This window comes from Bubalus bubalis, chromosome 4 (genome assembly GCF_019923935.1).
Source record: "Bubalus bubalis isolate 160015118507 breed Murrah chromosome 4, NDDB_SH_1, whole genome shotgun sequence".
Classification (NCBI taxonomy): Eukaryota; Metazoa; Chordata; class Mammalia; order Artiodactyla; family Bovidae; genus Bubalus; species Bubalus bubalis.
The window spans coordinates 36,999,138-37,025,990 of record NC_059160.1 but is presented as its reverse complement, the minus strand read 5'-3'; the positions used below and the strand labels follow the sequence as shown (position 1 = coordinate 37,025,990).

The window sequence follows — 26,853 nt, the reverse complement described above, 5'->3', positions numbered from 1 at the left end:
AAGGAGGATAATAAATGGCCAAATTTTTTTTTTTTTTTTGAAGTCTTTTCCCTTTGAAGTCGTTAAGGAGGAAAAAGCCTATTTCACATGAGGTTTCATGGCTCCTCCTCTAATGGATTATCTTTTGCCCAGATTAGCTTCAATGTGCTCAGCCTGCCTGTAGTCATGGTGCAGGATCTGGGAGCTTTGAGGAGAGGGGCAGAGGATCAGAAGCAGCTGCAAACAGCAAGGAAGAAAATGTATTAAGCTCCCTGCTTCTCCATGGGTGGTGTATATCACGTAAAACACACCAGTGATTTTCTTTCTACTGAATAGAGACGTTTTTCACCTCTTGCATAATATGTATGTCTAGAGTCCGCATGAGCTGGGAACAAAAACCTTACAATTATTGAGATAGGTCTTAAAATGAACATATTCTAGGGGAAGTTAATATTTGAGAAGTTCATTCATGTTCTCTCACATCAGCTTTTGGTTTGACAGGACTGAGCACTTCATCCCTGCTGCTGCTGCTGCTGCTAAGTCGCTTCAGTCGTGTCTGACTCTGTGCAACCCCATAGATGGCAGCCTATCAGGCTCCATCATCCCTGGGATTTTCCAGGCAAGAGTACTGGAGTGGGGTGCCATTGCCTTCTCCGACTTCATCCCTGAGTGGTACCAAAATCTGAGATAAAAATCCTCTGGTATTGAAAGCAACCAAGGATGACTAGCCCTGTTCATCAGCTGTTTATACAAATCAAAGCAATGTGCTGAGGTTCAGGGTTACATACAAACATGATAAGGACAAGCTCTTAGGGAATGCTGATTCTAATGAGCTTTCTTCTTTGTTTCAGTTCAGTTCAGTTAAGTCATTTAGTCGTGTCCAATGCTTTGCAATCCCATGGAATGCAGCACACCATGTTACCTTGTCCATCACCAACTCCTGGAGCTCACTCAACCTTACGTCCATTGAGTTGGTGATGCCATCCAACCATCTCATTCTCTGTTGTCCCCTTCTCCTCCCGCCTTGGATCTTTCCCAGCATCAGGGTCTTTTCCAAAGAGTCAGCTCTCCGCATCAGGTGGCCAAAGTATTGGAGCTTCAGCTTCAACATCAGTCCTTCCAATGAATACTCAGGATTGATTTCCTTTAGGATGGACTAGTTGGGTCTCCTTGCTGTCCAAAGGACTCTCAAGAGTCTTCTCCAACACCACAGTTCAAAAGCATTAATTCTTCAGCACTTAGCTTTCTTTATAGTCCAACTCTCACATCCATACATGACCACTGGGAAAACCATAGCTTTGACTAGACGGACATTTGTTGACAAAGTAATGTCTCTGCTTTTTAATATGCTGTCGGGTTGGTCATAACTTTTCTTCCAAGGAGCAAGCACCTTCTAATTTCATGGCCGCAGCCACCATCTGCAGTGATTTTGGAGCCCAAGAAAATAAAGTCAGCCACTGTTTCCATTGTTTCCCCATCTATTTGCCATGAAGTGATGGGATCAGATGTCATGATCTTAGTTTTCTGAACGTTGAGTTTTAAGCCTATTTTTTCACTCTCCTCTTTCACTTTTATCAAGAGGCTCTTTAGTTCTTCTTCGCTTTCTGCCATAAGGGTGGTGTCATCTGCACATCTGAGGTTATTGATATTTCTCTCGGCAATCTTGATTCCAGCTTGTATTTCATCCAGCTCGGCATTTTGCATGATGTACTCTGCATATAAGTTAAATAAGCAGGGTGACAATATACAGCCTTGACATACTCCTTTCCCGATTTGGAACCAGTCTGTTGTTCCATGTCTAGTTCTAACTGTTGCTTCTTGACCTGCATACAGATTTCTCAGGAGGCAGGTAAGGCGGTCTGGTATTACCATCTCTTTCAGAATTTTCCACAGTTTGTTGTGATCCACACAGTCAAAGGCTCTGGCATTGTCAATAAAGCAGTAGATGTTTTTCTGGAACTCTCTTGCTTTTTCGATGATCCAGCAGATGTTGGCAATTTGATCTCTGGTTGCTCTGCCTTTTCTAAATCCACGGTTCACATACTGTTGAAGCCTCTCGGAGAATTTTGAGCATTATCTTGCTAGCATGTGCTCCTGCTGCTGCTAAGTTGCTTTGGTCATGTCCAGCCCTGTGCGACCCCATAGACAGTAGCCCACTAGGCTTTTCTGTCCCTGGGATTCTCCAGGCAAGAATATTGGAGGGGGTTGCCATTTCCTTCTCCAATGCATGAGTGAAAAGTTAAAAGTGAAGTTGCTCAGTCGTGTCCCACTCTTCACAACCCCATGGACTGCAGCCTACCAGGCTCCTCCATCCATGGGATTTTCCAGGCAAGAGCACTGGAGTGGGGTGCCATTGCCTTCTCCTGCTAGCAAGTGAGATGAATGCAATTGTGCAGTAGTTTGAACATTCTTTGGCATTGCCCTTCTTTGGGATTGGAAAGAAAGTTGACTTTTTCCAGTCCTATGGCCACTGCTGAGTTTTCCAAATTTGCTGACGTATTGAGTGCAGCACTTTCACGGCATCATCTTTCAGGATTTGAAATAGCTCAACTGGAATTCCATCACCTCCACTAGCTTTGTTTGTAGTGATGCTTCCTAAGGCCCATTTGACTTTACATTCTAGGATGTCTGGTCTAGGTGAGTGATCACACCATTGTGGTTATCTGGGTCATGAAGATATTTTTTTGTATAGTTCTTCTGTGTATTCTTGCAACCTCTTATCTTCTGCCTCTGTTAGTTCCATACCATTTTTGTCCTTTTTTGTGCTCATCCTTGCATGAAATGTTCCCTTGGTATCTCTAACTTTCTTGAAGAGATCTCTAGTTTTTCCCATTCTATTGTTTTCCTTTCTTTGCATTGATCACTAAGGATTTCTGTTAGAAAACTCAAATGTAGCCTATTGATACTCAAGAAGTAGGCCCTGTGTTTCAAGATCAGTGCATTTTTATTTTAGGCACAATCCTATCCATTGATATTGATTTCAATATAGCGAATTTTCTGAAGGCTTTTGGTTACTCTAAAACAGTGGCCTTACTCTTTCCCTTTTACTCATGTGGAAAAAGACTTACAAGGGATATCATTAACTGAAAAGAAAAACCATGGTGAAAAAGCAAGGCAACTTACTATACATGGGTTTTAGGATGAGGTTGACTACTCTGAATTTTATATTTTCCACATGTTGGATTTTTTTTACCATGTACAGTTCTTTTTCCTTTATGTGAAAAATAAATAACAAAAGTGAACATACTCTAACAAACCTCTGGGAATTTATACACCAGACAGTGCAAAAGCCTGTATATATATGAATGTTTATTCTTTTATATAAATGTTTAATGCAGCATTTAACAAAAACTGCAATCTGAATAAACACCAATAAGGGAAATAGTTGAAAAAATTATAATGCATTTATCCAATGATGGTTACAAAATACTGGTTTGTAGGTTAAAGAATTTAGTTGGCTAGAGTATGTTAACAATAGAATAATTTGTTAGAATACTGATGTTGTTTGCTTCTGGACATTTCTCCCATGCATTTGATTTTTCAGTCAGTTCAGTTCAGTTGCTCAGTTGTGTCCGCCTCTTGCAACCCCATGGACTTAGTTGTTTTATGTGCAACTTAGTATTACGGTTCTTACGCAAATTTAGGCACATATTTTTTCCTTCCTGTTGTTAGAATCAAGCCACAGTATATAATAAACCTCACTGAATGGGTATCAATAATTTAGATTATTAAAAAAACTAAATTTAACTCTTTTCCTGTTGTATTTAGGTTGAATCCAGTTTAACTAAATCATTATCATAATGTGGCTTTAGCCAATGGAAGCAGTGGTGATGCTGAGAAATGCTAAGATTCTGATACACAGTTGACCCTTGAATAACAGGTTTGAATGGATTTTTTTTTCAGTAGTAAATACTACAGCAATACATCATCCATGGTTGGTTGATCCACAGATTCAGACCCTCACAATACAGAGGAACACCAGATGTTATACTCAGATGTTCAGCTGTGTAGAATCAGCACTACTAAACCCCGTTATGGTTCAAGGGTCAATGGTATTTAGAAGGGAGATTTGACAGGATTTGCTGATGAACTTGGTGCAAGATTTAAGACGTGGAGTCAAAGATGCCATCAAGGATTTTGGCTCTAGGAGTTGGAAAGATGGAGCAGTCATCAACTGAGATGGGGAAAAATACAGAGAGATTTGAGAGTCAGAAGGGGAATTCAGCTTTGGACATCTTAAGTTTGATATTTCTCTTAGTCACAGTTGGAGGAGTCTAGAGTTAATGAGGTCTAATGAGAGCTGTAAATTTGGGAGTCATCTATCATATAGGTGGTATTTAAAGTCACAAGACTGGATGAGATCAGCAAGGAAGTGAGTTAGATTCAGAACAGGAATAAGAACCGAGCCCTGTGGTTCTCTAATGTTAAGAAACCACAAAGAACAAAGGAGAATGAGCTGCAGCCAGTGAGTTAAAAAGGAAACATCCCCTCAAATACCAATTAGAAATTCTTCTTCCTCAACAGTTCACTAAAAATTGTACTCTTGTTTTACTCTGAAAGTCAAAAAAGGAGTAGTCACCACAAATTGAGGATCTGTGATCTTCCATTCATTAGAGTCAGTTTAGGAACACAACACTTTGGAAGACATCTTGATGTTAAAGAATACCAATTTGAGCAGAAAACATTTTATCTGTGAGCCTGTACATGAGTGGTTTTTCAGAATTGTATTCCTTTTATAAAATAAATAATATGGTGGATAGATGATAAATAATAGATGATATATTCATTTCCTAAGTCTGCAGTAACAAATTATTACAGGCTGGTACAGGCTGGGTGGGAAGCTTAACAGAAATGTATTCTCTCAGAGTTCTGAAAATCAAAAAGGCCATAAGCCTGGGATCAAGCAGGGCTGATCCCTTCTGGAGGGCCTGAAGGAGATAATGTTATTCCATGCCTCTTTCCAAGCTTCTGGAGGCACCTCATAAACCTTAGGGTTCCTTGATGTGCATAACCCTCTGCCTCTGTCTTCACGTGACTTTCTCCTTGTGAGTTTCAAATCTCTTCTTTTCCTATAAGGACACTAGTCATTGGATCTAGGATTCATACAATACCCAGGAGGATCTTATCCTGAGATCCTTAAACCTGTAAAGACTGTATCTGCAAATATGCTCACATCCATAGGTAGAGCAGTTAGTACCCGGACATATCACAAAAGACACTTTTAAACCCACTACAGATGATCCAAAGGTCTGCAGAATCAGCAATAAGTTGCTGGCCAATTCCTAAGGAATACAGGTAGAAGCTGTTGCCAAGTACTAATTTTGTGGTAAGGATAAACAAACAGCCCTAAAAAAATACCTACAAGTAAGAATAAATGTTAAGTATTGTTTACAAATTAACTTGGATACCATACCAATTTTAATTACTCATCTTTATTGACAAAATAGGTTCCTAGCAGTACATAGTCTCAGACACAAATTTAAGGGTTCTGCTTAAAAAAAAAAGTATGGGATAGAACACTGTTGCTATATAATAAAGTACATGTTTTTAAACACCAAGTTCTTAAAATAATATCCAAGTAAGAAGACCAAGAATAAATTAATTCAACCTATTTGTTTATAAAAATAATTATTTGTCAAGTAATGTTTTATAATAGAGCTGCCCCAACAAATTGCCTCAGACTCAATTTCAATTGTGTAGCTTATTTTAATTCTGACTTGGGATAAAAACTCTATGAATGCGCCATCAAATTAAAAGATACTTTCCCAAAAACCAATAGAGAAGTTTAAAAATAAAATTTATTACTTGCTTATAAAATACCAATCAAGGCCTCTGAATGAGAAAATAAATCTGTTTAATGTTTGGGCCCATTTTCTATTCAGTCAGTCTCCTCAACTATTTCAAACTTAAGATAAAAAAATTCTGAAGTGAAAAGCAGTTTTTAATTTGACCATATATGAAATTATACATAAAAGTTACCATGTGATTATTAACAAATTATACACTCCAAAGTAGAATGTTCTATCATGCATATTTTAATATATATTCAATATAAATGAGTACAGTATATTTAATAGTATTTGACATTCTTACCTTTTTTTCTATAATCATCACAAAATATGAAAATTTTAGATTTTGATTGATGTCCCCACATTTCTATTTCTAGTGGCTTTTAAAAACTTATATATTGGACATACATTTTGTAAAAAATAAAACAAATACTTATAAATCCAGATTTCCCCCTCCTCCCCTGGCACTCCCCAACCCTTTGACTGAAAGGTTACAAGAAATATCTTTTGCTTACATTTATGAAAACCAGATGGAGCTTTAGACCTAGCAAAAAATTTTTTTATTTTAATTTACTGTTTCTGTATCTCTTAAGAGTAATTACTTTAAAAAAAAAAGGGTTCTGAGGCAGAGCAATTCCCAATTTACTGTGAAATTACCATACCTAGCTTGCTGTATCAAACATTTCAACTGTTAGCTAAATGAGCTACATAATATCCTTAAAGATCAACCAGAGAAGAGAAAAATCTCATCTTCATTACTGATTTAGAGCCAAAATTATTCAAAGAAGTAGTTTAACCTACTAAATATGTCTCTTATAAGCTCTTCTTTCTTAGAAAGTAGTATTCCTTCTCTTTCATTCCTGAAATGATATCTCATGTACTTAAGCAAGTCATGGACAAGTGTCAGCTCATTATGACGATAAATGAGCTCAAATTAAATCACCTCTTTTATTTATGGTGCATATAAAACATTCCTAACAGCCTTTTAAACTGAACTTTGTTTGACAAAAATTTAAATTAATGAGAAGGTAGACAGGCAATCATTAAAGCTGAAGTCTCATGGTACATAAGCTATTTGTTAACTTTCACCAAATAGGAAGAAAATAATTTAGTATGATGATTTTTCCATTCACAATACTGTGGCAACATCTGTATATTAAAATTGGGATATTTTTTATGAATTCCAAGACATTTGTTGGGAATATTCATGTTTATCTAAATGTCAACCGAAAGCCACAGCACTGCTGAAAGCTCTTGTTAGGTTCAGTAGTTGCTGTGAAAATCTTTAATTCTGCCAATTACATTTAATTGGGAGAATTACAAAATTCTTGTAATTCAAATTTTGTAATTATAAAAATTACAAAAAATTACAAAAACCTTGTTCACCAATTAACAAAGGCTTAATTTCTACTTTTCAATTATATTTTGGAATAAAGTCTATGACCACTAACTATGTATTTTCTCATTGCTATCTTTTAAATGTCCTTGCCAGTGCACTGTACATATTATAGAAAAAAAACAAAACAAAACAAAGGGTAACTTGAGATGGATTTTGCTGTTAATTCATTCACTTAACAAGCCAGTCCCAGTGAATGTGCTGGAACCTTGTAAGAAGTTCACAGACTTAAAAAGCTCTTCAGCTCTTCCTCAGACTGAGGTCACTACTGGTTACTAATGCTGACAAAGAGGTACTTTCTGACACATCCTCTTTCCTAAGGTTCAAAAATGATTCTCGAGTTATTTGAAGAATCTCTCTCAAGCCTTTATTTTCTTGCTATAAGAAAGCAAACAAAAAGAAGCAGTCAGCACGGTGGCTATAATAGTAAAAACATATCTTAAGAAACACCAAACATATGAAGGTATGATAAATAAAAGCAAGTACTGTAACTGGCAGAAATGTATTAAATCAGTGGGTCCCCAACCTTCTTGCCAACAGGGACCAGTCTCATGGAAGACAATTTTTCCATAGGCTGGAGGCGGTGGGTGGGAGGAGGGAAGGAGTTGGTTTCAGGATGATTCAAGTGCATTACATTTATTGGGCCTTTTATTTCTATTATTATTATTATTATTACATCAGCTCCACCTCAGTTCATCAGGCAGTGGATCTTGGAGGTCAGGAAACCCTATATTAAATGATATATGCCTTTACCGACTTGAATCCAGAAAACAGTTTTTTAAAGAGGTAGGAATTACATGTTCAGTGTCTTCCACCACTGTGAAGGCTTTTTATTTATTCAGCTTCAATTACAGAACTTCAGAAACTGCCTTATTTTATAACACAGTATATGTAGATGAAGAGGAGCTTTCCTGGTGGCTCAGTGGTAAAGAATCTGCCTGCAATGCAGGAAACATGGGTTTTGACCCCTGGGTCGGGAAGATCCTCTGGAGTGGTAAATGGCAACCCACTCCAGTATTCTTGCCTGAAGAATTCCAAGGATAACTGAGCCTTGTGGGCTACAGTCCATGGGGTCTCAAAAGCATCAGACACGACCGAGCAACTAAACAACGACACAGATGAAGAATATAATACCTAGATTTTTATTTGTGTAAACTCAGAAAGTCTGTGAATAATACCCTGGGGCTAACACCTCTTAGTACTTTAATACTTTTATTATTTTCCATGATAGCATGGAATTCAGGGCAAGCCTGGTTTGCTTTCCTTGTGGGGATTTAATAGCAGCAGGTTGGCTGAATATATTGTGCGGTTTTTTAAGAAGGAAAGTAAGCGACCAAATTGAGCACTAGTAAATGACTTTGCCCTTATCTTCTAGATTAGTTACTGTAAGTCCATGGGGTTGCAAAGAGTTGGACATGACTAAGCGACTGAACTACTGTAAGAAATTTTTAGACATTTAAAAATAACTATCATAATTTATTCTCTACAGCCTTATCTTTGGTCTTACTTTCTAAGTTTCAAAGGTATAAAGAAGGCATTAGCAAACTATGGCCGGAATTGAGGCCTGTTATTGTAAATTAAACTGTACTGGAACACAGTTGACTCCAATCTTATTTTGTGTGTGTATGGCTGGTTTTTCATTTCAGTGTCAGAGTTGAGTACCTACAACAGAGATTGCCTGGTTTTCAAAGCTGAAAAGATTTATTATCTGGCCTTTTACTGAGAAAGTTTGTTTGCCTTAGTTACAAAGAATGAGAGAATTTTGTACAGTTAGAAAAATCATTTTTATTCCCCTATAACCAATTTCTCCACCATGATTTCAAAATGAAGGCTTTAAAATTATAAAGGTCACCTCTTCTACCAATCTGAGCTAGTCAACAATGGTGCTTCTGCTACCACAGAATAAAGGACAGATGCGATAAAAGCTTTTATGTGAAGTGTTAGTTGCTCAGTCATGTCTGATTCTTTGTGACCCCATGGACTGTAGCCCTCCAGGCTCTCTGTCCATGGGATTTTCCAGGCAAGAATACTGGAGTGGGTTGTCATTCCCTTTTCCAGTGGATCTTCCGACCCAGGGATTAAATTGAGGTCTCCTGCATTGCAGGCGGATTCTTTACCATCTGAGCCATCAGGTGGTAAGAAAGTTTTTATATCCCTAGAAAAATACAAGTGGCCAAAGAATATTATTTGTGGATTAAAAAAAATTTCCCCCTGCATCATTGTGATCTCTGATAAAATAGAGATAGTTTAACAATTTACTAAGCTGAAGAATTATATTCACCTAATAACAGAAGCAACACAGGATCAAAAAAAGTCAATTTTCTCAGTGACTGGTATAAGTTTATTACTGATCTTTGACTCCTACATTACTATATAAATGGTCTTGCATTATACACCCAAATAACCAGTACCCAGATTAGGAAAAAGAACATTACTAGCATCCCAGAAAGTAAATATTTAAAAATGAGATATATTTTCTGGCATAAATCTTTGTACAAATAGTTTTCACCTACATGTGCAATTTAAAACTTACTTCAAGTTGAAATATTCGTTCCTGTTCCTTGCAACCCTGTTGCTCATCAATTTCAATGGCTTTCCTCATTACTGCTGCCATTTCAGTTATCTGGTCAACATGTGCTTGTAATTCCTAAAAAAAAGGAGATGGAAGCTGTCAATCAATGAAACACTTAAAGAAAAAAAAAACTCCTCTTTTTATAAAATCTACATTACTACTGGATATGAATGTTAATACCTTTACACTGCCATTTAACATAAATTTAATATATCAAACAGGTATTTACAAGACTGTTGACTGAAGATAAATGTCCTTGTGAAGTCAGATTTCTGTTAGGACTAGGATTAAGGATAAGCAGCACAAGATATCTAAACCCACGAACAGGAAGAATACTCATTTCACATTTCTCTCACCACAAATGATCAGCAACATTTTCTTTTTCGTACCTACATGCCCCATGACCAAACTAATGGGAAAGATACATATTCAATATCTATTCCTTCCTGAAGTCTTCATGATTTATAAATATATCCTATGTTATCCATCCCTAAAAACTGATCTCAATTCAATCTAGAATCTTTTCCAGATTATAATCTTCACAGGACCTATACATTGCTTGTATTTCTCTATTATTTAATGTTAGGTATATAATAGATGATATCGTCTTCCCTTCGCTCAGTCATGTCCAACTCTTTGTGACCCCATGGACAGTAACCTACCAGGCTCTGCCGTCCATGGGATTTTCTAGGCAAGAATACTGGAGTGGGCTGCCATTTCCTTCTCCAGGGGATCTTCCCAATCCAGGGATCGAACCCAGGTCTCCTGCATTGCAGACAGATGCTTTACCGTTTGAGCCACCAGGGAAGCCCAATAGATGATAAGTATTGAGTAAATAATAAGTACTGAATAAAATGAACAGAGTTCTGCTTTTTTTATTCTTTTTTGCACACCTATGGTGTGCAGGCACTATGCTAGGTGAGAGGAATGGGAACATTTCTGTTAAGAGAAATGTTAACAGAAATGTTCCCTAATTCCAAAGAGCTTACAGTCAATGAAATGAGATGGACAAAAGGTTTTATAATTTCTCTGTTGTTTATAATCAGCAGGGACACAAGACTAATACTTTTTTAAATGAATAACTTCTATAGACCATTGCTCACTGGCAACTGAGGGTTACTCTGTTATACTAAGGCCAAAACTTAAATATAGAAGTTGATAGTTTCCCACATAAACATTCAGTCTCTTAAATAGTTGTATATATTCTATTTGGAAAAAGGATTCGAACAAGACTCCTCAAAACCTACAACACTAGTAAACTGTGGAAGGAATATAAATATTCAAACAGACAACAAATAGGAATATCTTTAGCAAACCACATGTTTAATATCTTAAGCAACAAAAATACAGATCCTTATATATTATTTTAATATAATCTATACAAAGCTAGTACACAGGAAGAAGGCAAAATAAACTACACTGTATAGTGCGGTGCTATTTAAATTGAAATTACTTGAAGTCAAATACATTTTAAGAAATTAACAATTCAGCCCCTCAGTTGCACTGCTGACATTTAATAGCCACACGTGGCTGGTGGCTTCCAATTTGAACAGCACAGATAAAGAACATTTCCATCACTGCAGAAAGTTCTATTAGACAGCTCTGGCTTAGACTATGATGGTAAGAATGATATCAAGACAAGCAACTGTCATGTCCTATAACAATTAAAAAAATAATTACAATCCCTCCTACCATAAAGGGAGCCTAATGTTTAAAAGCAAGTCAAGTACAGGTAATTGCAGCAGCAAGTCGGATAAGGATAATAAGTAAAAATTTTTAATACCAACAGCTTTCTCAGTTTATGATTTGATGTCTTATGGCAACTACAAGGAAACAAATAATCATTTGCTTCTAAAATGGAAGAAAACAAGAAACTACTTTTTTCAGGACAGTCTGTTCTAATAAAACCATCATAAGAAAAAAAACCTCAATACAAACAGGAGGGTATTTTTACAGGCTGGTTCCTGGATGATCCACTTATTACAATAAGATCTTTAGGGGAGTATCATAGATCTCTTAAAAGGCACAATAGGGCAAGACCTGTGCTTTCAAAAATGTTTTAAAAGCAAGAAGTGCTAGCAACAAGATCTTTGCACTCTCTTGAAATAGCATTCGAGGAAAAAAGAGACAAAACACAACAGACACAATGGAGAGGTTGCTACTATACTTAATTGTAACACCTAAACAAAGGTAATTTTATTTTATTGTGAATGCAAATTAAAGGACTATAAACTATGGAAAATCTGAATTAAAAGTTCATTTAATTGACTAAACAAAATTTTTACAAAGTCAGATTAAAATTACTGTCAAGAAAATGTCTTTGATGTCCAGAAAGAGGACAACCATTTGAAGTTTCCTAAAATTTTGCAGCTACAGTTAACTAGAACAACAAAATGAAAGGCTGGCCTAAAGAACCTCTAAAGCCTGCAATTACCTAACAGGCTATGTATAATGCAATATACAGCGAATTCATGACAGATTTAAAGTTTCTTCACTGAGTATTTTTGCAAGGCTATCAAAAGCATAGTGTTCTTTAAAAGCAATTTCATTTATTTGCTGATTTAATTTGGGAGAATTCAATGTAAAAGAACTTTTTAAATGCCCCCTCCCATCCACACCCCCAAAGTTGACTGTTTTATTTAGTGTACATTCTGATTTGCTTCCAAGTGCCTCCTCTCCAGTCCATGTTGAGGTGCTTCAAGGATGTGTCGAGATGCACCAAGGAAGAATCCTTCGGAGCTGTTACGATGCACCATGTCAATCTGTAGTACAGAGTCATTATAATGTTAATACGGACAATATCCGTAATTTAAAAACTGAATGAGTGTTAGTTCATGCGAGTTAGCCAACTGTTGGAAATGTTTGTTTTTTTAAGATTTCCAAAAAGGTAGTAGTTCAAAAATAATGTAAAAATGAGTGTTTGAATGAAAATGAGTTCTCCTCAAACTTTTTATTGGCTTTTAAATGTGTGCTCAAAAACTTCTAGGTGAGGGCAGAATTCTGTTACATAGTCTCAACAGAGCCTCTTACTCCAAAATGCTGTTAAGTGTAACTCTGTGTTTTACCCAAAAATGTGTTATAAAATTATTTTAGTGTTTAGGTGTATCAGAGCACTAGTACCTAAACATATCCTGGAAGCTCATATTTATCGTGCAAGTTTCTCTGCTCACCCATTTCTGCTTGTTAAGCCCCCAAATTAATTCGAGGCCTTTCCTTGACACTTTCCCAGATTCTCCTCATGAGAACTAATCTTGCTTCCTCTACTACTCCAGTAATAATCCAGATCTCTATTTAGGATTCATCACATCCTACCTTATGTTAGATAATCATGTTTCTATCTGTATCTCCCAATGCACTGAAAGGTCCTATGGTAGAATAATAAAACTTATTCATTCATCTCATTATGATAACTAAGCCAGTGCAAGCACTAATAAATATTTGTTTGAATCAAAGCATCTCCTTTTTGGGAAAAATCAAAATCACAAACATTAATATGTATTAGTTAGAATTAATAACAAGTAACTGAACTGTTATTTCATGGAAGGCAAGAATCAGCACTTAGAAGAAGAATTTCATCTGCATAATGAAAAAGGATGGCTTACAGCTATCTTAAGACATGTTTAACTTGCTAATTAATAAAACAGCTGTAATGAATGGTAAAATCTAATGTGTTTTAGAAAACATTTGCTTCTGACATAGCTGCTACCACAAGGGACTAGCTACCTTCAGTATCTTATTCTTAAGCACTTGCTTGCCAGAGTATTCTCTGTAGATCTTAAAAAATTTGTTAGGTTGTTAAACACAAGGGCTTTTTGGAATGTCTCATGAACATACTTATTTTACCAATAATTTTAAGTCAGTTCATATTTGTACCTTAAAAAAACCTCTTAAATTACATATTCAAAATAAAATGTTTTTATAATGATATTAACAATAGATACATTTTATACTCAAAAGATTGCCACTTAACTATCCAAGGTTCCTTTTGGTTAGGAGATAAATAGCATAATTACATAATATTAAAACCACATTTGTTAATTTATTATTATACTATTTGACACAAAAGCTATTACTAACTTCCTTAATATGGAAAGTTGAATTTACATGTTAAAGCAATTTACTAAATATTTATTTTTAGTAGAAGTAATAATAAAAAATATCTAAAAGCACCAAGATGGAATAAATATTTTAAAGAATCTAAAAAGTGTTTTAATAATTAACAAAGATAAAAATACGTTATAGCAGTCAATGCTTCTTAGATAACACTCATTATAACTAATAAAAAATAGTTAGCTCATCATTATCCAATAGAGATAATGGCCTTGTAATCACAATCTATGCTAATATTTTTCACACCAGCAGTTAAAAATCAGTTTAAAATAAAATGTAAATGGTAGAGGACTATTCTATCTTTTCACAGCAGCTGCTAGCAAACACAGGGATCACAACTAGTAAGATGAACAGCAGAAACAATGTGGATTTCTAGCCAGTTCAGCTCTGTCTCTAAAAATGTTGTTGAGTGGTATGTGATGGAGGATGGGATGGGTGGGAAGGCAATATATATAGTATATTGTTTCTTTTCCTCCCCCCACCCCTTGGTGCTTCATTAATAATCAGGAGTATCTATAGTCTGGATGAATTAGCCTCATTCAGAAGATGGTCTTAAAAACAAATCTAACTTTAGCTGTTTTCGGATTTTTAAAAAGGTTTCTGGCATTTAATTTTCATTTTTGCAACATATATCAATACACAAGTTAGAAGAAATATTTCTTTGAAGCAGGTAACATTATAATTTTGAATAATTTGAATTGAATAGACTTACCTTTATTTCCCAAATAATGTTTACTTTATAATACATATTATAAGCTACTAGGGAAGAATGGGAGTTTGAAGACTAAATCAAACAGAAAATGACACATAACATGAAAAAAATAAGGAAAAGAAGAAAATGTCAAAAATGGAAGTATTCAATATCATGTAAGACACCTGTGATTTTTTAAAAATCTGAACACAAGTTAATTGATTGTCCTTTTTTCAAATTATATTTACAGAATGGGATTACCTTAGTGTGTTGCTCTTTTAACTTCATTATTATTCCTGGATCATCTTTTTTGCTAGCCATTAGCAATCTAAACATTTGCTCTCGATACTTGCTCATTATAAGTTCCAAGGCAGATTGATGTTCTTCCAGGGATGTACGTAATTCTATCAAGAGTAACAGCATATTTTATTTAAACTTGAGTTTAAAATGCACACTGTATTCTCTTCCACATCACATTTTTAAAAACTTATAAAGGGGGTATTTCATAAAGAAAACATGAGGTACAAAAACCTAGCCATATGGAAATAAAGGACACCAAAAGGAGTCCTTTATTAGTTTTCAAAATAACCATTTTAAGCTCATTTTTTTGAGAATCATTTTAACAACTATTTACTGAACAACAACTGAGTGTCAGATCATGCTCTATATTAGGAATACCAAAAGGCCATAAAGTTCAGAGTCTAGTGGAGAAAACAAAACATAAATAATTATAACGCAATGTGATAAGTGCAGAGTGGAGCTCTACCCTAATACATATAAAAAGTCTGTGAGGAAAAATTGATGGAGGCTTCACAGAAGTATAGTAGTGAGATGAATGTACACTCCTTCAGTTGAAAATAAAGGACAGGGCATTCTAAGCAGGGAGGCATGAAAGTGGATGGTATGTTCAGGACCTTGTTCAGGGTGGCAAGAGCAAAGGTCTCATGGAGAAGGGAGGTATGGGAAGAATACAAAAAAGAAGGCTTAGAGTCAACTCTGAAGGCCTCTGGATAAGGAAATAGTACACAGTGAGGGTTCTTAAGCAAAGGAACAACATGACCAGATATGTTTTTGTAAAATCAGTCTGATGACTGTGCTGAAGATGGACTGGAGCGGAAAGAGACTGAAATCAAGGAGACCAATGAGAATACTTCAGGCCGGAGACTATAAACATCTAAGCTAGGGGCCAAAGCGATGGGACTGCAGAGAATGAAACTGAGTTATTTCACAGGTAATAATTTCAGTGGTACAAATGGATATTGAAGGTGAGAGCCTAAGATGATTCCAAGTAAGGTAGACAGACAGAAATATATGTAATTGAAGCATAATGGACTAGAAAAAGTAACTTTAACTGGCTATTTTCCCATTTAAAAAATATTAACTGATCCGAATTCAATAGTGCAATTGGAGATTAAAGCTCACTTTTGATATGCTATAAACAGTGATAATATAGCTTGCCTTTGTTCTCTTGTTGCAATTCTCTGATTTGTCTGTTTTCTTGCTGGATTCCCATAACTAATGTGGACCGTGGCCGATGTCTTGCAACTTCATTAAGTTCTTGAATTTCTTCTTGATACTAATGAAAAGATTTTTTTTTAAGATGTAAGAGAATATATTTGAAAATATGTATCTTACATATGTGTATATATGTGTGTACATTTCATAAAGAATTCTTACAGCTCAACAATAAAAAGAAAAAGAACCCAAATAAAAAAATGGGCAAACGACTAATTTCTGAGGACGCAATGGACATCACGGTGTCTAAAGTTAACAATACTATATTATATATTTGGAATTTTCTCACCACATACAGTAATTACATACAGTAATTATGTGAGGTGAAAGAAGTATTACCTAACCTCATGGTTAGCAGGTAATGGTTCCACAATATATACATGTGTATTGTATACCTTAAACTTACACAATGTTGTACATCAAGTATATCTCAATAAAGCTGAAAAAATGGGCAAAGGATTTGAAGAGACATTTCTCTAAAGATGATACACAAATGGTCAATAAACACATGAAAGATACTTAACATCGTTAGTCTTTAAGGAGACACAGCTCAATATAACAAGGAGATAGCACATGACAGCCACCAGGATGACCTTAGTCAAAAAACAAGTAATAACGAGTTTAACAGAGGATGTGCAGAAATTGCGAACGCCTATATATTGTTGAGGGGAATGCAAAATGACGTAGCTGTTTTGGAAAACAGACAGGCAGATCCTCAAAAAGTTAAACACAGAGGTATAAGACCCTTCTATTCTACAGCTAGGTATATACCCAAGAAAACTGAAAACAGATGTCCACATAGAAATGTATACACAAGTATTCACAGCAGTATTATACATAATTGCCCCAGAAGAAAAACAATCCAAATGTTTACCAACCAATGAATAGAAAAAGACAAGGTGCTATATCCTTACAATGTATTAATATTTAGCAATAAAAAGGAATGAAGTACTGATACATACTAGAACACAGATGAAACTTGAAAACTTTAAAAAACAAGTCACAATAAGTCACATATGGTACTATTCCATTCATACGATATGTTTAAAACAGGCAAACCTATAGACTGACAGATTCATGGTTGCCAGGAACCAGGGAAAGGGAGACTTAGGGATCAGCTCTAGGGATAATGAAGTGTTCTAAAATTAACAGTGATTATGGCTGCAGAGCATGTGAATATACTAAAATTCAATCAACTGCACCCTTCAAAAGGGTAAACTGTAGGGGACCTCCTTGGTGGCCCAGTGGGTAAAACTCCATGCTTCCAGCAGATGTGGGTTTGTCTTGTGGCTGGGGAACTAAGATCCAGCATGCCATGTGGTGCAGCCAAAAAAATTTAAAAATAGGGTAAATTTTATGGTATGATTCTTAACTCTGGTTGTCAACCTCCCCCCCCTCCCCTTTTTACAACTCAATACAAGATATGTATGTTCACTGGAATGCATGAGTCAAGCTATACAGGGAGGTATGTAAAGTGTTTAGGGCAGCAGAGTTGCAAAACAAAATATGGGGCTGGCCAAAAAGTTCAGGCTTTCCCATAAGATGTCATGGAAAAGCCCACATGAACTTTTTGGCTAATCTGATAGGTAAACTTGCTTCACTTTTTCAGTAGCTTTGTTAAAATCAGTACCCCCAGGTTGCTGCTTCCTTTTACAAAAGAGATGTGCTTCACGAGAGTAAGCTATAAATATATATTTTCCTACAGTGATTTCCATCATAGTTTCAGAGATTCTATAGTTCTGTTAAAGTTAAGTTAAAATCAAAAGAGGGCTTAAAATAGTAGTTCAACTTCACAGCCCACTGGAAAGTTCTTATACACAATGGTAAGGATAACAAGAAGTGAAGCCCTTTTCATTTCTTCCTTAATTGGCAGCAGTAAATGAAAAATAAGGTAGCAAGTATAAATGAATAGGGCTTCTCAGGTGGCTCAGTGGTAAAGAATCCACCTGCCAATGCAGGAAATGCAAGTTCAATTCCTGGGTTGGGAAGATCCCCTGGAGGAGGAAATGGCAACCCACTCCAGTATTCTTGCCTAGAAAATCCCATGAACAGAAGAGCCTGGTGGGTTATACAGTCCATGGTGTCGCAAAGAGCTGGACACGACTGAGCATGCACACACACACAAATGCAGTAACTGCAAAAGGTGAAAACAAGATACTGCTTTGCATCATCTTCAAAAACTATTTTATTATTAAACAGCACCAAAATATTCTTATAAAAATATTTCTACATTATAAAAATAGGAAACAGAACAAAATATGTGTCACTATTAGTAAAATATATTATCTTGTCTTTGTCAAATGTATTTAGACCTAAAAAAATTCATGTATTTTCCAAACTCAAATCTGCATCACTGTAGGAAATTAAGTGATCAAATCTACAAGTTTTAGAAGATATATATATACACACATACATGTCAGTTGACCTTGACAAAATTATATTTCAATCTAAAGTAAACTAAAACATACAAGTCAAGCTACTTTTAAACTTCAAAAAACATTAAAAATAAAATACTAGTTAAGCAGAAGTTTGTAATAAAAGCAACACATAAATGTCAATGACTGTCTTTTAAAAATAGAACAAACGGGAAAAAAAAATCAAACCTGCTTCATAGCTTCTACTCGCTTGTTGAGAGCTGTGGTTTGCTCAATCAAAGATTCCGCTGCATCGTCGTGGTCTCTCAATCTTTCAACAAGGGCTTTAGCATCAGCAAGTGCCTTCTCAATGGTGCAACTCATTTCTAAAGGAATACATAGGATTAAAAATGAAAAACATTCAAAAGAAAGCTGGCATATCAATCTTATTTTAGTTCCACTTTAACACACATTATGCTTAAGCTACATTTGTTAGCGAATCGTTCACTGTCTCAGGATGAAAAACATCTAAGAACACCTGTGGTTTTGATTCTGTTAAGATGGAACAAACTTGAAAGTAAATTTATAATATTCAAAAAATTATACACAACATATATAAATATATATAATTATATATTACATATATACACATATGTGTTTATATATATATAAAGTTTGAGAACAAAATCAGAATGTATTTAAAACACCTTGAATATACAGTGGGGACAAAAGTGTACATTCACTAAATACATTTTATGTTATACAGACTCCTCTATCCATAGGATTCTTCAGGCAAGAATAGTGGAGTGGGTTGCCATTTCCTTCTGCAGGGGATTTTCTCAACCCAGGGATCAAACCCATGTCTCCTGCGACTCCCACATTGTAGGTGGATTCTTTACTGCACTGAAGAACTGATGCTTTTGAACTGTGGTGTGGGAGAAGACTCTTGACTTGCACTGCAAGGTGATCAAATCAGTCAATCCTGAATATTCACTAGAAAGACTGATGTTGAAGTTGAAACTCCAATACTCTGGCCACCTGATGGGAAAAACTGACTCACTGGAAAAGACCCTGATGCTGGGAAACATTGAAGGCAGGAGGAGAAGGGGACAACAGAGAATGAGATGGCTGGATGGCATCACCGACTCGATGGACATGAGTTTGAGCAAGCTCCGGGAGTTGGTGATGAACAGGGAAGCCTGGCACGCTGCAGTCCACGGGGTTGCAAAGAGTCGGACAAGACTGAGCAACTGAACTGAATGTTATATAGAAATCGTACTCTTCATGAGGGCAATCCCTATCTTGCCATTTGTGAAAAAAGGTCATTTTATTATTTTGTATTCTACAGTCAGTGACTGTCAGGTCTCTGACCATATGACCCTTCCTAGCCTCTGCTTGGTTAGGTGACCTCAGACACCACCCACAAACGTACACTACTAACCAGCCAAAGCAGCCTCTACGTGTCATGCTACGCTAAAGGATCAACCTCCTTCTGGAGGAACTTCAGCTTCTCATATAAAAATTCTTAATAATTCTAACTCTTGCACTTTCCTTTGTAAATGGCAAAGGAAGTGTTAACTTAGAACAACACTGGCCATTATGGGAAATTTCTGATATGTTAAAATCAATAACTAAAATGTATAAAAGGAGCTGAAGAACTAGGAGACAAAACATAACACAGCCAATAGTTAGCTTCTTCAACTGATATGCTGAGACCTCAAAACAAAACTTTTATTTTAAAATCTCTCAAAAACTTTTAACATTCTGACACTTTTCACTCTTGAATTTTTCTATTGTTTTGCTTTATTTTCTGTTAATATATGAACCACCCTTTAAGATTTTCTCAAAAAATAAAATTACCTTGTAATGTTTCTATGTCACAAGCCAAATCTATAGCAATTAAATTAAAACTCAGGTGTAGAACAAAGTTAAGGGCTATAATTAAGGATTTTCACCAAGTTTAGGAAGACAGAATTTGCTACAGAATATAGGTCTTCTTTAGATACTACTACATGGGACTCGTTAGGTTAATTGTTAGCCCCTCAGATACAGAAAAATGCAGCAAGAGATTTAAATAACCCAACTGTGTAACATTTTAAAAGAAATAAAATACAACACATCCCACCATTTTAGCAGGCTTTCATTAAGATTATATCTAGCAAAGATTCAAAATTGCTAACTAAATAAAGATGAAAAAAGATTCAAACAGCATTCTTGGTTGTACCCAACAGCTGAAGCAGGGAGTATGTTGTCCTGTTTTTATAAACAGGTTCAAAGCTGAATAAAAAGATTTAATCAAAATAAAATAAAACTGCCAATTTGTAAAATGTTCACTATATGACCAGACATTTCCAGAGAGCTTTAAGAATTAAGTTGGAAATTAATACAACTTCTGTCTCTCTAGATAAAACCACCAAAGGATTTGTCTTCAAAGATTTAGGAGATTTAGATAAGGGCACTTCAAAATACAACAGCAAAAGGGCCACTAAAGGAACCAATTTTTACTATAGGTTAAAACACAAAAGGACAGTCATTAAAATCTATCTAAGATGTCTTCCAACAAGGCCTTGCCCTTCTGGAATTACCTAAAATTAGAGCTAGGTAATAGTACAGCTTTCTTATTTATATGGGGGTCACTAAATCTCTATGAGTGACTGAGTGTTAGTTGCTCAGTTGTGTCCGACTCTTTGTGACCCCACAGACTGTAGTCCTCCAGGCTCCTCTGTCCGTGGGATTCTCCAGGCAAGAATACTGGAGTGGTTAGCTATTTCCTGACTCAGGGACTGAACCTGGGTCTCCTGCATTGCAGATTCTTTACCATCTGAGCCACTAGGGAAGCCCCTATATCTCCATATCTCCCATCAATTCCACTAACTATAGAACATCAGATTTTCTAGAGTAAAATTACATTTAAAAACAGAAAAAAATGTCTTACAGTAAAAATTACTGGTTGCAACAGATGTTGAAAGAAAATAAAAAAGCAAAGTCTAGAGAAAGCTGTCACCCCACTCCAGTACTCTTGCCTGGAAAATCCCATGGACAGAGGAGCCTGGTAGGCTGCAGTCCATGGGGTCGCTAAGAGTCGGACACGACTGAGCGACTTCACTTTCACTTTTCACTTTCATGCATTGGAGAAGGAAATGGCAACCCACTCCAGTGTTCTTGCCTGGAGAATCCCAGGGACGGGGAGCCTGGTGGGCTGCCGTCTATGGGGTCGCACAGAGTCGGACACGACTGAGGCGACTTAGCAGCAGCAGCAGCAGCAGCAGCAGAGAAACCTGTAAAAGATTTGAGAGAAGTTTATCTTGATTTAACAGAATAACTCAGGTATGAGGATCTTGACAGTCCGAGGTCCCAACATGTAAATGACATTATTGGAATTAATATCAGAAGAAACCTCTTTATGCTTTGTAATAACATGACATCTACAAACAATAGCTAGGATGTGTTTCCAAATAAAATGCACTAAAGTTCCCACACAGCATGAGGTGACAGGTGACCGAATACCTATACTGTAATTCAGTAAGCTGCCCTCTCCCCATAAGCTATGCTCTCAGAATTCTGTGGGCAAAGGAATCTGTAGATTAACTGAAACAGAGCCCTGATCTAGATGCAATCTTTTCAGATAATGATAAATCTTTCTTTCTGAAATATGAAAACGTTAAGCTGTGTCTGGGGTTACCAACTTGACAACAGGTTAGACAGGGAGATATACGGGCTTCCCTGATGGATCAGACGGTAAAGAATCTTACCTATCCTCAACGTTTTGCCTTTTAGTTCATTTGCTGTTTATTTGCATGTGTGGAAGATATCTAATTATATTTTCCTTTTCTCATAGAGACAACCAATTGTCTCATTTCCCATTTTTTGGACAGTACGTTTCACCCCCACTGAATTTTACTGCCACATCTGTTGTATGTTTTCTCAATAAATGTATTGGTATGTTTCTGAGCTCTCTATTTCTGGATCTATTTATCTATCAGTACGCTGCCTCAGCTGTTAGATTCCAACTGTTGGCAGCTTTCTGAACCTAAGGGATACAACCTTATACCGAATCTTGCTCACTGGGATAACTGTTATCCCCATTTTATCAATGAGGAAACAGACTCAGGACTTGAACAGAAAGGAGCTGACTGACAGCACCATGCAGCAAGGAAGGAGCCAAGAGAGTATCAGAAATAGAACTTCTGATCCCAGTCTAGGGGATGTTCATCAGCCAAGATGGCTCTCCAGGGCTCTGCCTGCTTCTACCTATATAAAAACTACCGTGGTGTCCTGGGTGGAAAAACAAAGCAAATTTCTTGATGCTACTCCACCAATGAGACTTCCAAAATATTATATAAACTGCATTTCAAACCAGCAGTAGAAAATAAATGGAAGTGTAAATGAAGATGAAAAAATAACAAATTTCTAATATCCTCCCTCATAATCAATAAGAAGCCTAGCACTTATTTTAACCAGTCATCACAGTTAATCTGTAAGACTGTTAAAAAAGAGAAAACAAGCCCCAAATGGAGTCACTTATGCTAAGCCCCATATCATCAAACCAAGACTTCCCCTAAAGGAAAGTGACCTTGTCACATCCAACCTGCTTTTTGCTAGTATAACTTCCTTGTTCCTTTTCCTATAACAGTGTCTCATTTTGTACAGCTCCTTGGAACTCCCTTCTGCTAGGTAGGGTGCTGCCTGATTCATGAACTGTTGAACAAAGCCAAAAAGATTTTTAAAGTTTACTCAGTTGAATTTTGTTTTTTAACAAGACCAACTAGGCTTTTTAAAACTATAATTAACATCCACTTAAAAAAAAAAACATTCTCTAGATTGCATAATGAAATACTCCTATCAAAATGAACTACATTTAAAATCTGTTTTGTAACTATAAAAACTTATTTATTCAGGGAAAGTGTTAGCTACTCAGTCATGTCCAACTCTTTGTGACCCCATGGACTGTAGCCCACCAGGCTCCTCTGTCCATGGGATTCTCCAGGCAAGAATACTGGAGTTGGTGGCCATTCCCTTCTCCAGGGGATCTTCCCAACCTAGGGATGGAACCTGGGTCTCCTGCATTGCCAGCAGATTTTTTACCATCTGGGTCACCAGGTAAGCCCAATTCTATTCAGGGTAAGGAATTATAAAAAGCAGGTAATTAAAAGCATACTTTTATTAGCATTTTAGATAAGCAGTGACATAAAATTTCTAAGAATCTGCATGTTTATTTCCTGTATGTGAAACCACAGCAAAGTTTAAAATATTTTATAATATGCATTTACTTTGCCACATTTTTGGAAACCACTGTGCTTCTCTTCCTCCCCGAGTCCTCCCTTTTCGTTGGTAACTACAGTGGGAGGAAGACTTGTTTTCCCATTCTCCAACAAGTTTTAAATTAAAAAAAAAAACTTCAATTAAAAAAAAAAAATTCTCAATTTATCTATTTTTAAGTGTGCATCTTAACTAGTCATACTTAACTAGTGTACTTACTTGTATTATCTTCTACAGGTAGGTTCAGATTGCAGGTAAAATTTTTTTAAAGCAGTTCCTGGTCCTTCTCTCCTCCACCCCCCGCCCCCGCCATGTTAAGCACATTCTGGCCCACTCTACCAACCAAAGATATTTGCAGTCAGACTCCTGGCAGAGCGTTCAGAACATTCTGCTGCTGATAAAAACCACCACCCACCCAAGAAAGAAACTGCCAGCTGTTTACTTTTAGACTTTGGTTAAGAAAAATTTAAAGAAATTAAAATCATTCTTCCTTCTCCTTTATCCACAAATCCATTATCCTTTAGCTGGAACCACAGAGAAATACTGTGACCACTGACATACCACAGATGTGTCTATAAATGTCAACAATCTAGTTTAAACATTTTTATTGTTTGGGCAGGTGCCTCTAAAGTTACTTTGTAGAAAATATTAACTGACATCCATGGAGGTACAAAAATGAAAGGCATAGTTATGGTTTTCTTAGAAATTTACAGAGATCAAGAAAGAAAACATGTAAATTATAAATTCTGTACTTCTAAAAAGCACCTTACACACACATATCACTGTATTTGAAAGCACAAAAATTTTTCACTGTCCTTGAAAATAATGGAATGAACACATTTAGAGTTTTATGAAGCAGCTTTTTGAAGAAAATGAATTTTTAAAGTTAGAAGAAACAGAATTTGAAAGCAAGGACACAGGTGAAGTTTTATTTTTTTTTAATTACATGTTTCCTTGGAATTGTGACTATATATATATACACATATATACATATATGTTCAAACAAGTATGACAATTTAAGAAGAAACTAATCTAACCTAAACCAGTTATTTCTAACCTATGGCCAAGGAATCACTGGAAGGGTGGCACAGATGTACATGTACTAAGCATGGTCTGTAGTCTAAATATCCCTCTCATACCTATATATCCCACCATTTTTAATAGAGACTGCTAATAATAAAATACAAAATCATGTAAAAGCATAATAGTTTTGTGCCACGATGCACAATCTCAACTAACAAATACTAAAAATACAATTACTTGTGTGTTAGTGGTACAGAATTCCTCATACTCAAAACTGGTCAGCGTTTTTTAAACTAATATATAAGGTTCCTCTGGCTCTAAAATTCTACATTTTTTGAGGATGCTAAGGACTCCTACTTGATGAATCTTCAGAACTATTGTATTATAAATGGGGCTTTCCAGGTGGCTCAGTGGTAAAGAATACACTTGCCAATGCAGGGGACTTGGGTTAAATCCCTGGGTCAGGAAGATTCCTCTGGAGTAGGAAATGGCAATCTGCTCCAGTATTCTTGCCTGGAAAATTTCAGAAACAGAGGAGACTGGGGGACTATAAACCACAAGGCTACTAAGAGTTGGCCACTGAACAACTAAGCACGCACACTCACATTATAAATAAGTACACACATGCATATATTAATACAAATAATGCCTGCTATGTGCCAAACAATAAATTAACTTTTGCTACAAAGATGAGTAGGATGTGATTCCAGACTCAAGCTCAAATTGGCACGAGACAAGATACTTGAATAAATAATGCTATACAGTCTAAAAGTTCTGTAGAAATACTGTTTCAAGTGCTTTGGGAGAGCCAGTGGTACTATCAGTATCATCTGGGGGAGCCGGAGAAGACAATGGTCTATGAATTAGATTTTGATAGGTGGTTTTATAAAAAGGAAGAGGAAGCATTCAAGACAGATGGTACAGCACATACAAAGGCAGAGAGCTGTAAAAGTGCTTGGCGTGTCTGGACAACAGCAGTCTGGCGTGAACGAATATTGAGGTACTGGCAATATAAAACAGAAAAAGTAAAAATGGATTGGGACAGACAGTAAAAGGCGCTATGTGATACGCTTAACAAATAGGACTTAATTCTGTCACCGGTAAGGATATTGAAAACGTTTCAAGAAAGGATTGGCATAAACAGATTTGTATTTCAGAATGGTAACCAGGGGAGGAGGATAGTGGGGAAATCATCTGGTTTTGAAAGAAGAAATAGCACAGTGCAAGCGGAAATACAGTCAAGGATGAGCCTTGGGTTTCTAGTGCAGACAACTGGATGGATACCAGTACTATTATCTGAGATAGGATACAGAAGAAAGGTAAGATGAAAACCAAGAAAAAGGTAGGATTTTTCAGAGGGCAGTTTAAAGACAGTTGGTTATCCGCGAAGAGAGAAAGGGAATGGTTCTTACGCAAAGAGGTAAACTGAAACCTGAAACCTGAAAAGGAACCCTCTTCCACCCCGGCAGACAACTCCCACCCCGCCCCGCCAACGGTGAGCTGCCAGATGGGTTAGGCAGGAAGGAAACAGAGAACAGAGGTGTGTCCACACGGGTTAGGGCCAAGGCTTTTCATCGAACTTTCCGCACCTGAGTTCCGGAAAGAGGTGCTTAGAGCTGAGAACAGGAAGTACCGCGCCCAGGAACGGGCAGCCGGTGGTTCAAGAGGTGGTGCAAAAGGGGAAGGAAAGCCTACGACTCGCTACGCCCGCTCGTCTCCCTGGATTGATTCCACTTACTCTGGTCTCAATCCCTCGCAGCCGTCAGCTGTGGCGGTTAGGACTCAAAGCCTCTGCCAACAGGGACCTATGCAATCAAGGGAAGAGACTCCTCCCGCCTGTTCAGCTTCCTCAGCGAGCAGACGCAGAACCCAGAACAGGCAATGCAGGGCTGGCTGCGGGGATCCAGGGGTTCATCCCCATCACTGGCAAGGAGAAAACCTCCGGCGACCGCCTCCGACCAGCGCTCTCAAAGCGCTTTAACCTCGCGAGACTTCCTTCCTCGCGTAACGGTGGGGGGTTGGGGGGGGCAGACCTCAGCGATTTATTTGAGGCCTCAAGCTGGGCATGCGCAAGTCGTAGGGGCGGGCCACTTTACGTCCCTCCCCGCTAGTCCACACTCGGGCTTTTGCTCGGCCTCTCGCAAAGTCTCGCGAGTTTTGCTAGG

The 26,853-nt window shown here is 36.9% G+C and overlaps 1 protein-coding gene across 3 annotated transcripts; it reads right to left on the bottom strand.

Moving 5' to 3' along the window:
* Window positions 1–5,391: 5,391 nt before the first annotated feature.
* On the bottom strand, window positions 5,392–26,566 carry FGFR1OP2 (FGFR1 oncogene partner 2). Of its 3 annotated transcripts, none has more exons than XM_006046525.4 (7): window positions 26,427–26,566; window positions 18,656–18,792; window positions 15,996–16,113; window positions 14,799–14,941; window positions 12,385–12,498; window positions 9,698–9,811; window positions 5,392–7,542 (listed from the first exon to the last, which is right to left on the bottom strand). In XM_006046525.4, the coding sequence occupies exons 2-7, from the start codon at window positions 18,788–18,790 to the stop codon at window positions 7,405–7,407; spliced, it is 762 nt and encodes a 253-aa protein (XP_006046587.1). In that variant the 5' UTR covers window positions 18,791–18,792; window positions 26,427–26,566; the 3' UTR covers window positions 5,392–7,404. The 3 variants fall into 3 exon arrangements, with proteins under 3 accessions (XP_006046587.1, XP_006046588.1, XP_006046589.1); XM_006046526.4 differs by lacking the exon at window positions 26,427–26,566 and adding an exon at window positions 21,573–21,634; XM_006046527.4 differs by lacking the exon at window positions 12,385–12,498.
* Between the last annotated feature and the right edge of the window lie 287 nt (window positions 26,567–26,853).

Coding starts and splice junctions, on each gene's coding strand:
- FGFR1OP2 (XM_006046525.4), bottom strand. CDS start 18,790: ATGAGTTGCACCATTGAGAAGGCACTTGCTGATGCTAAAGCCCTTGTT. Junction 14,942..15,995: donor ATTGCAACAAGAGAACAAAG/GCAAGCTATATT, acceptor TACTCTTGATAG/AATTACGTACATCCCTGGAA. Junction 9,812..12,384: donor ACTTGGAAGCAAATCAGAAT/GTACACTAAATA, acceptor CCTTTTTTTTAG/GAATTACAAGCACATGTTGA.